We start from the raw sequence: 17041 nt of genomic DNA, 5'->3' as shown, positions 1-17041 counted from the left end.
TGAAAGACATCAAACATCTCTTTGTCTTCAGAGCATGAGACTTTGATTCAGGGAGAAATGAGCGGCACATGTTTCCGCTGCTTCAAATTAAAGCTGGTATTTACGTCCCTGCTGAACATGGAGGCAGAAGATTCAGGGTCACGCACTTTCTGTTCAACACATGAAAACAGTGGATTTGCCTTCTTGACTTTTAAGATTCTTTTATTCTCAATATTTTGTGATCATAAACTCGACCGTGAGGGTCGTTGGCACCAAAACAGAGTTTGTGGGTCAGAAGTAGAAAATCTGACGTGACGGGAAGAGAAATGAAAATAAATGACACATTCGTCAGGTGGTCAATTATTCTGGTGTCATGACATCATTTCAACACAATGTCCCTGATCACATGATGGTCAGGGGGCTTTTGTTTCAAGGACACTCAGGGATAGTGATACTGAAGGGGCTGCAGCGCCTCCTACTGGTGGTTAAAGTAAAAATATGTGCAGGCCCATTTTTTATCCCCTGTAATATTTTATTAGATTTCAGAACATTCAGTTAAAACTTTGCTAAATGAGGTGAAACATTAAACATTAAGATCATCTTTGACTCTTAGACTTTTTTTAAATTCAACATTTTTAGATTAAGCTCTTTTATCGTCAAGTTACCGGATGAGGTCAGATATGTTCGTTTTAAAATGTATATTAGTGTAAAACCGGAAAAGAGGACTGTCAGCCATATGCAATTAATATATAACTTATACATATAATAATAAGAGGTGTCAAAGACTTTACCTAATAATTAAAGATGTAGATATGGCATTTATTATGGCAGTGGTGAGTTGATCTGACTGGGCAGTGTCACACATCAACCACAATAATAAATAAACAGGAAGCCAATAAGAAGAATTGATTTTTAATCAGTAAAAACTGGTGCAATATTTCACATGTAAACAATTGCAGCATCTTGTTCTTAATACCTGAATAGTTACACAGAAATAATATTTTAGTGACTTAAAGATGAAAGATTCCTGGAAAAATAGATCAGTTTAACAAAACAATTATTCCCCGTTTAAAAAAAAAAAAAAAAGAAGACACAAACAGAAACAGCTGATTATTTCAAGTGCTCTTAAATAAACCTCAGCTTCATTAGTAGCCCTTTTACTCTGCAGCCAAACTCTCCGACTCTCACCTGCAGCTGTGCATTAAATTCAAGGATTGCAGAGCAGCAGGTGAGAGTTTCCTGTAAATCCTCACACAGTCACATTCAAATGACCTCAGGGAAGTTTTTATTTTCCAATATTCTCCAAACCTGTTAACTTCACTGTTACGCAGACGTTCCTCTGCGACTTGTTTTAAAGCAGCATGTAATGTAACTGCGTATTTCCACTGAACTGAAACACAACTGAACGCTGGACATTACCCATGATCCCCGGCTTCCTGAACCAGAAGAGCTGAAATCAACCAAACTGAATATTCCAGATAAACTCTGGTTTTTAAATAACTTCTAAGTCTTTTTTAACAGATCAACAGTTCAGCTTCACTCTTGAACCTGCTGGAACTGATTCCGACGGTTGAAGCTGTGACTCTCAGTCAGTTGTTCTCACAGGAGAGCGAACCCACTCACCAGAGTTACATAGAACAGACGTTCAGGGTGAAGAGGAAACATTCTCCACATTCACACTCACTGAAACATCAAACTCATTTAATGAAGCTGCTATTTTAAGGCAAAAAAGTTGCATAGCGCTGCTTTAAAGCAACAATGATTTAAACACAACATTGGTTGACACTTAATTTAATAGGTCCCCTGTTTCCTTCTTCGGGACAGAAACATGTAGCTAGATAGAAACTTCATTAAAACAGAGACAGCTGTGAGACGGATGTTTAAATTCTAAACACGACTGGTGTTATAACAAACTTCCAGATACGACAGAGTCTGCCCCACGTAAAACCTCAGTTAATATTTATTTCTCATCCGTTTATTAATGGAAACTTAATCCTTCAAGTGTTTGTTTCTATCACGTTGTATTTTCACCAACCAGGGTTGTGCCGACGCTGCATTTGGAAATTAAGAAACTAAGAAGTCACTATTTTCAATTTAAATTTTACAAAAATATACAATTCATCCGAAGAAAATTATCTGGAAATACATAAAACAGGAATTTACGCACCGGTATAAAAACCATCACTCCTGCACCTCCAGGACTTTTGGACAGGCTTTCTTTCATAGCTTGGCTTTTATTTTGAAGGACATCAGGAAGTGCTAACAGTAGCTGATCGGGAGACGGCAAAAAAGGAAACGGCCGGAATAAATTACGAGTTTGAAAAAATAATTTCTGTTGAAAATAGAAGCTGAGCAGCGGTGACGACTTTACCATGACTCTGTTGTTGCACTGATGGAGTTAGTGTTGAGGAAATTAAAACTTATCATCTGAACTGTCGTAGTCATAATAATTAAATATTTAGTAAAGTCATTGTTGCTCGTTCTTTGAAAAGCGTCTCTCAGACGAGGACAGTGATTCGGGGACGACAGACAGTTTGGCTGCAGAGTGTTTTTTTACATTAGGTTATTTCAAAGCGCAGCATCAGAACTGAGTCATGTGACTTGGCACTGAATTCCCGCACTACAGTGTGAGTGGATAATTCCCTCCATCATCACAACTCGCTACGTTTCTCCTCACGACAGATCGTAACCGGCGTCTCATCCTCGTTTGCTGCTGTGATGAGATTTACTACTGTGGGTTGTTGCCCCTCAGGTTTTACATCAGCTCCTCATCTCAGTTTCATTTTATCCGCTCAGGTCTAATCACAGCTTTCTTTCTCGTCCCTCCCAGTCCTCCCTTGCTGTCTCCTCCTCAGGATTCCCTGCAGACGTGTGTTTAGGAGGCCATATAACTTCTTTTCTGTTCTGTCTCTTTACTCTCCTCCTCCTCCTCCTCCTGCTCCTGAGCCTCCGTCCTGTCCCTCAGCGCCCTCAGCAGGATCCTGAGCAGCGTGTTCTCGTTCAGCAGGTTCTCAGAGGTGTCTGCCAGCTCCTGCAGGCGTCTCACCGCTTTCCCGAGCAGCCGGCTTTTCTCATGATGCTGCTCCTCCAGGCTTTGCCTCTCCCGCTGCAGCTCAGAGTTCTGGGATTCTAAGCTGCGAGTGTCAAATGTCAGGCGCCGGTTGTAGCGCCACAGCTGCGCCAGCTGTTGGGAGAGACGTTCCCGGGCGTGATGCAGCGCTTGGACTTCCCGCTGCAGTGCCAGGAACTCTGCACGGAGGATGGAGGTGGGACCTGAACCGTCGGCCTTGTCAGAGGCTGTCACTGGTTTGTCTGCATCGTGTGCAGAGCCAGAGTGTTGCAGGATGAAGTGCAGGAGGTTGGGTAACGTGATGGGAAGATCTTCTGGAAACTTTACACTCTGATGTTTTCTTAAAGACAAGAAGAAACAAGAGAACAAGGGTGAACGCCACTGTAATTCATTGAGGAGGCTTTTTTCTCCTGTAAATCTATATTCCATACGAGAGCTGTGAGGTTTTTCATTCCAACGTTCATCTTTCTATACAAAAAAAAAACAGTGAACAGATATAACTGGAAAATGCACATTTAAAAATATTTGTGTGTCTATCAGACTGGTCAATATTTCCACCAAGGGGATTATGTTTTCACCCCTGGCCGCTGGTTTGTTGGTTTGTTTGACAGGAGGATTATGAAACTGAAAAACGCAGACTGGATTTCCATGAAACTTGGTGGAATGATGGGAAATGGACCAAAAATAACTCACAGATTTCTCAGAGAATAATTCATGAATCCTGTTTCAAAAATCAGCATATTTAGGGAACTGATATCTATGAGTGCGTGTAAATCGATGCAGCTGGATTGAATTTATTTAAGGGAACTGTGTATTCGGTGTTCGCTCTGTTTGCAATGAAAGTGCAATTCTAGTTCTCACCTGTATCTGGGAAAGAGCAGAATAGAGGGAACATGATCCACCATGAACTCCCAGGGAAGATCATTGCGAGCTACATTCACCCTACACAGAGAGGATTGTGGGTATAATTATGGGTAAACGGTCTCAGTGGGTTCAGAAACAGTGAAAACACGGAAGACCGGCGTTACCTGGCCACGGTGATGGTGCTGTTTCCCTGTAATAATCTGGCGAGGTGGATGATGATGTGGTTGAGAACGGAGCAGAATCCACACCACTGAGTGTAGTAGAACAGCAGCACATCCTACACACACACAAACATATATGGTTTTATTTGTATGTATGTGTTGTTGAGAAATCATCCCACAAACAAAAGATTTTACTTCTCCGGCACAAACATCGGAGAATCATTTGTTAGGATTGAGTCACCGTTAGTGTTTTTAAACAACCTCTAACTTTTTAAGGACGGTGCCTGAAATGCCGACCCTCTCACACAAATACACGGAGAGGAGAGAGATTTTTAAGTAGCGTCACTTGCGTCACCTTTTCAAGATCCATGATGGAGGGCAGGAAGGAGGAGGTGGTCAGTTCTGTGATGAGGGGGCGAGGAGACGTCTGCTGGAGACGCCTGGCTTCCTCTTCACCTCCCTTCCTGTTCTCCTCTCCCACCAAGTGCCTCTGCAAGACACTGTGCGGAGCACTGAAGTTCCTGATGAAGGCCTCTTTAACACACACACAATGAAAACAGAGAATCAAGTTCAAATACAATTAAATGAGTGATTAACTGTGATACTCTGAACTGCTGCCGCCACTGTTGGCATCTCTAAACTATTTTTTTATTTTAACCATAAATTCAACAACAAAAACATCAGACGAGCCATGTCTTCATTATTCATTAGTCATATTCTGTGTCTTCACTATGAACTCATCTGAATGGCTGTTGAGTTTCTAATATTCCATCTCCACATGTTTGTAAATGTCGTAGAGTGGAGGAGGCTCAGAGAGCAGCTCCAGGGGGAGCAGGGAGGTGATTGGCACAGATGCGGTGAGAGACACACACACAAGGTGAGACACTCTCACTCCTGTTGGGGTGAGACCCCGGTGACATTGTCATATGCCACAAGTAACATTCACCACAATTTCAAAATATAACCACCATACTAAACAGCTTGTTAATTGAATACCGGCTCACAGTATAAATTAAAAACATTACCATCTTTTTAAAAAGGTAGAATTCATGACACAGCTGTTGCATTAGACCCAACAGGTGTACCTAATAAAGTGGCCACTGAGTGTAATTATGTCCTCGTCTTACCCAGAGCCTCCGTTAGTGTGGCTGCCGGGCTGCGATGGAGAACGTAGTGAACCTCGTCCTTCAGGTTCACGATCGCTGCGAACGACCGGTCGCTGCTCCCGTCACCTGGGTTACCAGCCTCCTGGTGAAGGGCAGCGGTTCTGTTGCCTGTCGCTCCGAGCCTCACGGCCAGAGGCCAGTTCAGAGCAACGTCCAGCAGATAAAACCTGAGCGTCCTGTTGGTCTGACACCGGAGCCCTGTGATGCCGTCTCCTCTCTGCTGAGTGACAGACGACGGAGGGATGGACAGAGGGGGCGTGAGGGAGAGTCTTGGCATGTCCGGCCCCTCTTTGGCTTGTGAGTCATTGAGTTGAGGTTCTACTTTTCTGCAGCAGGCACTGTATTGACTGAACGGGCTGTAGCTGTTCAGAAAGTTGCTACAGCCGACTGAGGAGGCGGTTGTTCTGGACACAGGAGCAGGAAGTCGGTGGAGGCAGCAGTGTTGGAGATGAGGCCGCAACACGTCTCCCCCCTGAGCTGTGGAGGGGAACGAGCAGCGTACGGAGGAGCTGCTCCGACTCTGTCCTGACAAGCTGAGACACACCTCACACACACTTGTCCTGGACTCTGGGAGGAGAACCGACTGGCAGCACAGCAAGTGGGATCTCCCGTCCGAGCCGGAGTTGTTATTAATGTCACAGGAATGGTAACGCAGAGCAATGTCAGCAATCTGAAACCAAAAAAAAAAAACCCCAGCAAAATTAGATATTTAAAATAAGATAAAAACAAGAAAGCTATTTTCACTCTATCACTGCTCACCTGGTGTAGGATGGGATTGGGTTTGGAGCAGAGCGGATCGTGCGGCAGGAAGAGCAGCAGCGCCGGACCTTTAGTCAGCTCCTGTTCCAGGAGGCGGGACTTTGTTCCCGGCGGCTGCAGCCACTGGAGGACGGTCTCACGGTGTTCGAACACCCAGCTGCAGATGGCCTGTGACGTGAAGTTACGTTCCAGTCGAGGGAAAATCTGAAGGCATAGGAAAACATTTGCGACATCTTAAATGACAGTACCGTTCATTCAGTATTTCAATATATTCTTCGGCCGTGGTTTGTGGTATATCAGGACTTTCTCACCAAAGAGGAGTTAAATCTTCTGTGGAGATAAACACTTTGATCTTCTTTTAGTGAGATGGCCTCGGCCACCTGTTTGTTTGTCACGACCCCGAAACGTATGACTCCGTGGAAATCTACGTCAGAAAAATTAAGACAACCAATTAAATTAATGGATAATGGAAATAATTGTTGCTTATATTTCTTGGTATTATGTTATATACGATAAAGAGAAGAACATTAAAGATTCTTGAATCAGCAGCTGCTGATTTATTTTATCTCAATCCACTCAACTAATCCAGAAGACACTCCAGCTCTAGAAATGATGACAAACTTCGAAGGATTCGTTGGAACCAGTCTCTCTGCTGTACGACCGTTTCTTACCTCTTTTGAGAGCCTGCAGGGCCGAAGACAAATACGTGATGTACCCTGGCGGCTGAGGAGACGAGTTAAACTGGAAGAAACCCACCACACGAGGCTGGAAGTACAAAAGACACAGCCAGTCAGGATATGTCTCACACATAACAGCACATTATCGACCAGTGCACACAGTCAGGGATAAACTTTGTGGGCCTGAGGCCAACGAATACCTCGTGGTACGAGAGGAACTCTTTTAGTGTGGCTCTGGACGGGAGGTAAGTGAGCGGCGTGATGACTCTGAGGATAAAATTCTCCACATACAGAGCCACGAATGGACCTTTGTACTCGATGGGTCCAAACCTGCAGCAAAGAGGAGATTAAAAAAACAATTAAAGGATGTGATGCATCATTTGTACATGTTATTAATCATCATGACGTCCTCTCCGTCTCACCTTCGATAAAACAGATGGATGATGGGATAATGGTAGAGGCGGTTTTGCCTCCTGCATTTCCCCTGACTGTACCAACAGTTAACAGCCACAAACTGCACCTGAGTGTGAGAGAATGAGAGTGAAACAAACAAACCTTCTTCCAGACCACAGACAGGATGTGTTGTGTTATCATTCTCAGCCACGTGTGAGGATGTAACAACATCTTCTGCGGTACATCCCAACAGTCAGACACACTAGTCAACAACTTTCAATTTGTGAAATTTAAGTGTGTTGCAGCCGCAGGTGTCCTCTACCTGTTTGGCCAGCTTCTTAGCAACCTGCTGCACTTCCTGTCGGGCAGCCATGGAGTGAGCGCACCACGGCGCATAGAAGAAAATGAGCGACACCTCTGCCACACTCCTCAGACGCTCCACCTGTAGAGAAAGTATTGACGTTACTGGCACGTCAGAGATGTAAACGCTGTCCTGGATTTGTCGGTGAGATGATTAGAGAAATGACAGAACATTTAAGCGAAGGATTAAAGCGTATCTGTTAGAGCCAGAACTGAATCCAGTTCTCATGCAGATCTCATAACATCCCAGTGATTCCGAACTCAACTAAATGTTAAGTATCCAGAGTCTCACCTGGTCCAGCTGACCCAAGTAGAGGTCGACTATCGGGGCCTCGGCAGAGAAGAACCGCACCGGAGGCCGGGCTGCTGCCACCACATTCTTAGCACGGCTGCAGACAGACAAAATAGATTTCAGTCTAAATGAGAAAATCGATGTGACAATATATATTCTGAGACAATACACATTTGTCTACAGTCAAAAACACACTTGATTACAATATACATGGATATTAACAACACTAATCTGACATAATACATGTTGCATTACAAAAGACAAGTCAACAGCTGCTCTTCTTCGTGTATTGTTGTTTTTGGAGATTCAGTTTGTTCCTAACTATTGACCAGGCCTGTGTATAACCCCACATAACAGAAGTGTTGCTGTTTGTTTTGTGTTTGTTTTGTAGTAAACTATATAAATTGTTGATTTGTTGACTTTTAATTATCGAATCATTTAATTAGCATCATAAAACCACTGGATCTCCTGCCTCCTCCTGCACTGTACATTGTAATTTGTCGAACCTGATGATGGTGGTGGTGGATCTGAGCTGCTGGTTAAACTGTGTTCTGGGTCATTTACTGTCAGAGCCCCACAGTCACAGTGCAGTGTCCCTCTACGGGACTCCACCATATGTCCTCGGGGAGGTAATCATCAGTGAATCCTCTTATCCAACACCAGAGCCGGGACTTTTTCCACCAGCTCGTGATAACCAGCAGCTCATTCACACCAACACGGTCTGTTCGGCGAAAACAAACCCCGTCGCGCCACTACCTGCACGTGAGCTTGAGAGCCAGGACGAGCAGGACGCTGAGCACGATAGCCCCGCAGAGGAGATCCGGTCTCCGGGCCATCAGGAACAGCACCTGCCGGAGAGACTGCCGCACCCGGCGCAGCATTACAGCCCGTCGTCGGCTCCCGGTCCCATTTATACGGCCCGGCTCAGCGCGTCCATCGCCGAGGGGGAGGAGGGCGGAGGCAGGCGGACCGATTCCACGGGACACACCGCTGACCCGGATTGGACGCGCCGCTGCTGGGTCTCGGGTCTCGAACGCGGACCAACCTTTCGTCCCCACGTCGACTTCTCACTTCCGCAACAACCACGCCGAAGGGCCCGTCCGCGAAAATGTTGTCCGTTCAAACGGCACGGTGCATTTTACATCGACAGTTTCTACGTAATCTGAAAAAAAAAAACATAAACTCACTGTGACTCGTGTTGACGCTAAAGAGATTAAACACACGTTAATAATAATCATCATATTTAGATTTGGCCTGGAAATGTCTTCTTTTTTTTCCGTTTCCGGTGCTACTTGATCTTTACAGACAGCCTCTAACGTCGTTACCTCTGCTGCCATGACGACCGTCCAACGCTAGAGGGCGGTCTTTCATAGAGCTTCAATCAATTAAACTTTATTTACAATTGTAAATTTGATTTAATTAAGATACCTGGTTACAAACCTGGAAATAAAAATATGATCCTCAAATGTTACTGCACTCGTATAAAGTTAAGTAGATAAAGGCTCAGTTACAAACATATATATTTTATACATTATACATAACATATTTATTTTTATACAAAATATGAATGTTCTCGTACCTAACGTGCCTTGACATAATGTATATTATGATTTGGAGTCGTACAAATAAAATTGAATTTTTTATAGAAAAATGCTATAAGAATTTACATAAATTAAAAAGACAACTGATAGACTTCAATTTCTCCAGCAATTACTACATAATGAGAAAAAAATCCAACAGGATAACATTTAAGACTTTATTTTTCCTTTGTCATCAGAGAACATTTAAGAACAAAATCACAGTGTAGAACCTTTAAGTGCAAATGAACAGGTAAAAAAAATAACATGTCTTTGAATAGTTCTACCCCTCCCCCCACCACATGGAATTGTATACTGCAAACAAAACTCTTCTGAATGATTTAAAAAAAAAAAAAAAAAAAAAAAAAAAGTGCAACTCAATCTTTGTCAGCGGTACAAGCAAATAAAATCTGCCTCAAAGTGTGTCTCCTTAAAAAGTCATAAAAACTGAAAAGATCTGAACTAGCATCTCGAAAAATTTTTTTAAGATCATACATTTTATTTTAAATCTAAGTGCCTCAAACCTTATGAAAAGGAACTTCTGAAATATACTTCTTCTAAACGTCCTGACTGCCTTTCTTTTGAGATGACAGTAAAGCTTGAGGCCCCTGACGGGCTGGGACGGAACCACAAACCTCAACAAGTCACTTGGAAAGCTTCATAGTCATGTTACTGAATATTGTGGCGTGAATTTTCAGACAGCTCTGTAGCACCAGGATCGCAGTCGCGGCCAACGACCCTCAAAGAGTTACTAAAAAATCTGCAGAATGACTCATAATACAGAATAATACTCACAGACTGTTATAAAGCAGCGTGTGTTCATTTCAGTGACGGTGGATTAGATTAAAATTTAAACAAAAATGTATTTATACTTGTTTTGTTCCACTGACAGTTTGCAGGTCTGTATAGGAATAAAAAAAAAAGCTCAGGTTTTTCTGGACTACAGTGCTACAGAGCTGTCAACTCCTTATGGGGCCAGTTGTAGGAGCCATTGTGTAATGTTTTATTTTGACCACTAGGTGATATGTACGTTATTTTAATGGAGCCCCGGGCGTATATCAGTCAGTTCAGTTTTGAGCAGTAGGTGGTGGGGAGCACGCAGTTCTTGCCGTAGCTTCATCTAACAGACACCAATTCAATGTAAATTTATGATTTTAGCAATAACATCACCCAAAAGGACAAACTTGGACATAATATCATTTTCTCTGTAAAAACTATGCGCAGAGAACATTCCCTGCTGCCTAAGTGACTCTACAGGAGAGTCACTACACCAGTCTTCATTGCCACCAATGCTTGAACTCATCGTTTGCATAAATGCCCCCTGAAACATTCAGGCAATGTGGTTTGTGAATGAGTCCACTGCCGTCGTCTCTCCAAATCAATAAGATCGCAGATATTTCACAGTTTCTTACTGGGTTGGTTTTGCTTTCCCCACAGTGGCTCAAAGCCTCTCTTGTTCCACAAGGCAACCATCCAGCAGAGATGAGACAGGAAGCGAGAAAACGTCCTTTCCGACCGCAAGCAATGTCTGTCTTGTGACTTCAACGCTGAACATAAACACTTTTCAGCAACAGGCTATTCACTTTAATTGCTTTGAGCTGTGTGGCACTGACAGGGCGCTGAATTCATGCAGCTTTGTTATGGCACCTGTGTTTCTGGGTGCATCAGCTGCTGCACCACCAGGTCTATGTTGACGATGGGACTGAAGTACAGCGCCCAGTAGAAGAAGCAGTTGCACACAAACTGAGGGACTAAAGGCCACAGGAGGGCAAAGACAAACCCCTGAGATAACATCGTCCATGTGTGATTCCACATCATCTGTGGCAGAAACCTAAAGAGAGAGGAAGATCTGAGTTAAACGAGTAACGACTGATTGTTTAAAGCAGCCCTCTGGAGTTCAGTTGAATTAGTTATTTGATGCTATAAAAACAAGGTGAAATGTCACGATGGTCAGCTGAGAGTATTATTGCCACCAACAGCCAATCACCAGAGCAGCTTGAGAAGTAAATTGCATGCACGTGCAAGAAAACAAACACAATGGGGACCCACACACAGAAACACTGCTTCACAGCAACATGTAGCCATAGCATCACATGTAGTCGTCATCACAGTGTGGCATTGTGGGTGATTTTAGGTGTCAGGTTTTGACAAGAAAGAAAAATTCATGAACACCCAGCCCTCCCACTGCGTGTACCTGATCCTGGCTGTCATGCAGAGTCTCCACAGGGCACAGGCTTCCAGCACAGACAGGAGCGTGGCGTTCACGATGATGAAGCGAGATGTCCAGTAGTGGACGGCCAACCAGTCCCAAGCAAACTCAGCTATGAGCTGGTATGGAAGCAGGAGGTACTTCACCAGAAACTCCGCCCACTGTTGCCAGTTGGGCTCCAGCTGACAAACCGAAGAACATCATCGACAAATGTATGAGATTCTTTTACATACAGTGTGCGTGTAAATGTAGCAGTAGCTGAGTAAGTTCTCAGAGACGACGTTTGCTTATTCAATGACTCACCTGTGTCTTGTAGAAGCTGCTCTCCAGTGATTGGTCGACGAGTGTGACGGCCGGACAGCAGGTGTGCAGGAAGGGCAGGAAGGTTTCCGTGTAGTCGAATAGATACAAGTAGAAGAGTGTGAGACGAGGCGAGCTCTTCAGAGCGTACAGCAGGAACAGGGACTTCCCAGTGTTAGCCGCCTGAAGAAAGTGAAAGAGAAATCACAAACGTTCTGATTCAAGACTAACAGATTACAATCTGGGATTTTCTTAAATAACACATTTGTCACGATATCAGGGCTGGAGGCACTTGCCAGAGAATCTAATCATGATGGAATACTGCTCAAAGATTTTTTCCGAACTTACTTTGTATTCCCAGAGGTTCTGAGGAGGTTTGACTCCCAGAGCTTTGACTCTGTCCAGTTCGGCCAAAATAGCCCGACGGTGAGCCTGATTCTCGATGCTGTAAGGCGGCTTTAGCAAATCTTCATCATCGAGCATCAACAGCAGCCTGAAGCAAAGAAATCAACACCACATTGGATCAGCATAAAATTCAAACTTCCATATTTTACTTTGCATCGTCTAGTAAGAGAAAGAACTTTTCATGCTAATTATTATTGAGTAATCAGCATTTGATTAATCTATAATTTTTGTAAATAACATTTTTGAAAATAGTGAAAGATGATTTAAATTAAAATGTTGCAACAACTAACAACATCTTTTCTAACAACAACAAATCCTCACACTGAAAAACTGCAAATTAAAAAAAAATGAGCTTGAAGTTTATCTGAAAATCAGGGAAAATAACTTCACTGATTGAGTTTCACGGGTTTTACCTTCCATTGACGCTTTCCTGTAGGAAGGGATCTCTGTAAAGCTGCGCCCAGGGCCCCAGATGTTCCAGCCAGGATACCACTTCCTCTGATGTCCAGTGAGACACCGGTTTACTGATCAGTATGTTGTGCTGCTCCACCACACTACTGCTCCAGTGATACACCATCACCATCAACTGACACAGAAAAACACAGAGTTTAATAGACAAGGTCCAGTGATACCTCGTTCACAAAGAAAAGACTTGGTTCACAAAGCTGTTGATGGTTGGGAGAAGTCTACTTAATATGCTTTTTCTATACTGTGATATAAACTGCTGTTATTGAAAAACCTTAGCTATGTGCCAATAGCATGTAATTACATTTAGCACATTTAAACCTACAGCAGCACCTGGTTTATTGAAGTATGACTGAACATTTACACTTTACTCACACATCTGCTCTTAAATCTTATTTAGCTTGACACGTAAAACACAAAGCCTCGACATCAACAGATGTTTTACACACAGGCTCAGGCCTCCTCTCAGTTTTTCCTAAAACAACCTGATTCAATCACAATGTTCATCAAAGAACTGGGGTCGTGCTGTCACATGATTACACAATGCACAAATGTACTGCCATGTGGCAAAACACACATTGACGTTGCTCCCAAGTGCCACATGGACTAAATAAACATGTACTGTCTACATCAAATGAACGACCAACCCCTTCGTCCACTGCTGTGGGAACTTTGAAATATTAGATACTGTTGAAATCAATTTGGATATATTGAAAAAGCAAAAACGTATAGTTATAATAATAGTTTGAGTTTACGATAACTCACTCCAAAAGTACATTTGGCAAAATCTTAAAGTCACATATACTGGATCCTGATAATGAGAATCTGTAAATCAAGCAATAGCAACTTATTTAATTAATTATTCACCAAATGTTGTCTCTTTAACATTATGGGTATTTGTGGCTCTTTTTTCACGGGTAGTTAAAAGCAGCGTTGCAGTAAAAAAAGCTCAGTATCGCAGCTCGGGACCATGGCATCAATACCGAGTACCTCATTTTACAAACAAAGGTAATTACATGATGTTTTTGGTGCTGATGGATACTTACAGCCACACATGTGAGTGCAGTTAAGACACCAGAGAAGAAGAAGCCTGCTCCTTTGTGCTGGTTTGTCCGGGATCTACCCAAGTTGTCGCCATATCTTAAAACAGACAGATATTTAATGAGAGTTTGTTTTGGGATCTAATACAAATTAGCAGAGACACAAGGTCAGTTCACATCCATACCGTCATCATAGTCAAAGGGTTATTCAACACATCTGGATGTTTAACCTTCTCTTACAAAAAATATATGATCAATTTTGATCCTTCTTGTTTTAAACTGCCCCTCTCGAGCTTGATAAAGTTATGGAAGTGCTATTCTGAAGGGATGGATTTCTAATGTATCCTGGGTTTACACCAAAACAGCTTGTATCACGTTAGTATACTGTACTACCTCTGGAAGGCCAACAGGCTCCGGGAGATTTGGGGGTTTGCCTGGATGGTAGCTCTCCTCTGCTGAACGACGTCACTGAACAGTTTGTCCGTTGCATCCCTAAGAAGAGGAGGATTATGCAAAAACGTGGAATTAGAGATGGAATCACAATAAATATATATGATAAAAAAATAACAAACGGAGTTGGTAGCGTAGGTATAGTTGATGCAGATTAAAGCGAACTTCTACAAACTGTTCTGTCCTCAGTTTGTAGAAGTTCTGATAAAGTTTCTCCTCCTCAAATCTTTTCTTGAGTGGCCCAACTACAAATCTTAACATGCGGTTAAGTCTGTACTCCGCTGGTATTCCTGTATCCAATTTCAAATTAAGATCACTCTGCAGGGTTGTTCAACTGTGACTTGACTCGGTGTGACCGTGACAATCATACCGTAGCATTATGTTGACTTTCGGAAAGCCTTCCCACTTCTCCCGGCATTCTGGACACTCATTCTTGTGTGCGGATTCCCACCACAGAGCCAGACAGTGGCGGCAGAAGTTGTGGCCGCAGGTCAAGGTAGTGGGATTCACTAAGATGTCGTAGCAACAGTGACATGAGAATTCATGTTCTGAGATATTGCTGGTGGTGGAAGACTTAGACTGAGGAGAATCAGATGAGGTAGGGGGGTCGTCCATTGATGCTCAGTCTGTTGTCTGATGAGTCTCAATCTGAAAAACATAGAAAGAGAAGAAACAAGGTAACAAAAGGACAAAAAGGAAGACTTATTAAGACACGCTCTCTGAAAACATTTCACCATAACGCTCTAAGTACTCATTTACAGGGCCTCCAGACTTTTGCACCTGCCACAAATACAGTTTATCTATATCTACTCGTATTGTTCATGAAAAAAGTAACAGCGCATAGAACATATGAAATGCAATTGGATATTGTTTAAACCGTGTACAATAGTGCTGGGCAATCAAACGATATCAATAATTATCACAACATAACCTCCAAATAGCAAAATAACAAAGCACTAATATAAATCAATAGAATTGCTTAAGCACTGTGCAAGTGTGACGAGGTAAAACACACGACTGAGCTACATCACATCTGTAAAAATGTTTTTGTCACACTCTGATAATGTGAACATTATATATAAAGTGGAGGATGACGCACATTGGACATTGTCCTGCTCAGATAACTGAGGTCAGGCCTGAGGAGGTGAATAGTGCACTGCTGGTCGTTTACTTCAGCTGGTACTTTAATTCGGTGGGATTATGAATGTGAGGCTTTGACGATCTGCTGCTCGCACTGTGAGGAATGAACGACTTAGTCCACCATTACGAATAGTTTGTGTCATCACATGATTTCACGTGGACGCAGTTCCGAGAATCTCAGCATCAACATTGTTTAACATCGGCTGCAGTGTTTTGAATTGAGGAAGGCGTGTCGTGATAGCATTAACCAAGAAGCTAACGCAACACAAACACACACACACACAACACACAGCGAATAATAAACCGGTCAGTACCAAACTATAAACCGGATGTAAAACAACTAGTCTCCCGCTGGTTTAATCACTGACATGTGTTTTACTGGGAGAACCGGCGGAATGTGAACTCATCACTGTTAGCTGCGACCGGCTAGCTAGCTGTTAGCTACAAGCTACTTCAGTGTTTACACGTTACCTCACGACTCTGCCACTAAAAACCCAGAAGCAAAGACTGACAGTCGCCGCAGGGAGTGAACCATGGTTGGGGTTGAGACGGATAGAGCTGGTTAACCAGTAACCGGGTGAAAGCTAACAGCGACAGCTAGGTTACCTTCGCTAAGTTCATAAAAAAAAAAGAAGCTAAAGCGACGCGGTTGAGTCTCACCTCTCCTCAGGAGCGTGTCGGAGCAGGTGACCAGCAGCGGGGGAGCATCTCTGTGTGGTGGACCAGCGACTAAATCCAAATTTAAATGAAACTTAACATTGAGCATGTAAACATCCTGCTTCCGTCTCCATGGCTCCGCTGCTGCTGCTGCTGCCTCACGCGCACACACCTGATGTCGCTCACCAGTTCTGGTCACGTGAGGGTCCCTGCAGGAGACATGTGGGTCAGAGGAGGAGGGTTTGAGTCCAGTGTTTCCTGATCCAGTGTTGTCTGTCTGTCTGTCTGTCTCCTCCTCCTCTTCTGTCTCCTCCTCAGTGATGCAGACACAGCTGATTTCATACATGTGGCCTTTGACAGCTGCTCCAGTTCAAAGTTCAGAGCACGAGACCACGTCCTGTCCCTGATCCTGTCCCTGATCCTGTCCCTGATCCTGTCTCTAATCATGTCTCTGATACTGTTACTGATCCGATCACTGATCCTGGCTCTGGAACCTGTCTCTGAAACCTGTCTCTTAAACCTGTCTCTGATCCTGTCCCTGATCCTGACTCTGATCCTGTCCCTGATCCTGACTCTGATCCTGTCCCTGATCCTGTCCCTGATCCTGACTCTTAAACTTGTCTCTGATCCTGTCCCTGATCCTGTCTCTGATCCTGTCTCTGATCCTGTCCCTGATCCTGTCTCTGATCCTGTCCCTGATCCTGTCCATGATGCTGACTCTTAAACTTGTCTCTGATCCTGTCCCTGATCCTGTCTCTAATCATGTCTCTGATACTGTTACTGATCCGATCACTGATCCTGGCTCTGGAACCTGTCTCTGAAACCTGTCTCTTAAACCTGTCTCTGATCCTGTCCCTGATCCTGACTCTGATCCTGTCCCTGATCCTGTCCCTGATCCTGACTCTTAAACTTGTCTCTGATCCTGTCCCTGATCCTGTCTCTGATCCTGTCTCTGATCCTGTCCCTGATCCTGTCTCTGATCCTGTCCCTGATCCTGTCTCATCCTGTCTCTGATCCTGTCTCTTATAATGGTGACATCTTCAGTGAATGATCGTCTTGTATATGCACATATGTTGT

General features: G+C 43.6%; 2 protein-coding genes across 2 annotated transcripts; both read right to left on the bottom strand.

The window, feature by feature from the left end:
• Positions 1 to 875: 875 nt before the first annotated feature.
• Positions 876 to 9313, bottom strand: txndc11 (thioredoxin domain containing 11). The gene is made up of 13 exons (XM_020106772.2): positions 8478 to 9313; positions 7722 to 7818; positions 7392 to 7511; positions 7099 to 7196; positions 6877 to 7006; positions 6671 to 6764; positions 6311 to 6423; positions 6000 to 6203; positions 5202 to 5910; positions 4430 to 4608; positions 4078 to 4190; positions 3911 to 3991; positions 876 to 3389 (listed from the first exon to the last, which is right to left on the bottom strand). Exons 1-13 carry the CDS (start codon positions 8600 to 8602, stop codon positions 2855 to 2857), a joined length of 2598 nt encoding a protein of 865 aa, XP_019962331.2. The 5' UTR covers positions 8603 to 9313; the 3' UTR covers positions 876 to 2854.
• Positions 9314 to 9463: 150 nt separating this feature from the next.
• On the bottom strand, positions 9464 to 16336 carry LOC109642106 (bifunctional apoptosis regulator). Its single transcript, XM_020106773.2, has 9 exons — positions 15968 to 16336; positions 14538 to 14815; positions 14111 to 14209; positions 13724 to 13817; positions 12626 to 12798; positions 12156 to 12300; positions 11811 to 11990; positions 11493 to 11689; positions 9464 to 11129 (listed from the first exon to the last, which is right to left on the bottom strand). Exons 2-9 carry the CDS (start codon positions 14780 to 14782, stop codon positions 10937 to 10939), a joined length of 1326 nt encoding a protein of 441 aa, XP_019962332.1. The 5' UTR covers positions 14783 to 14815; positions 15968 to 16336; the 3' UTR covers positions 9464 to 10936.
• Positions 16337 to 17041: the final 705 nt, after the last annotated feature.

The sequence above is a fragment of the Paralichthys olivaceus genome, chromosome 8 (genome assembly GCF_024713975.1).
Source record: "Paralichthys olivaceus isolate ysfri-2021 chromosome 8, ASM2471397v2, whole genome shotgun sequence".
Classification (NCBI taxonomy): Eukaryota; Metazoa; Chordata; class Actinopteri; order Pleuronectiformes; family Paralichthyidae; genus Paralichthys; species Paralichthys olivaceus.
This window is presented reverse-complemented; position numbering and strand designations above follow the sequence as displayed.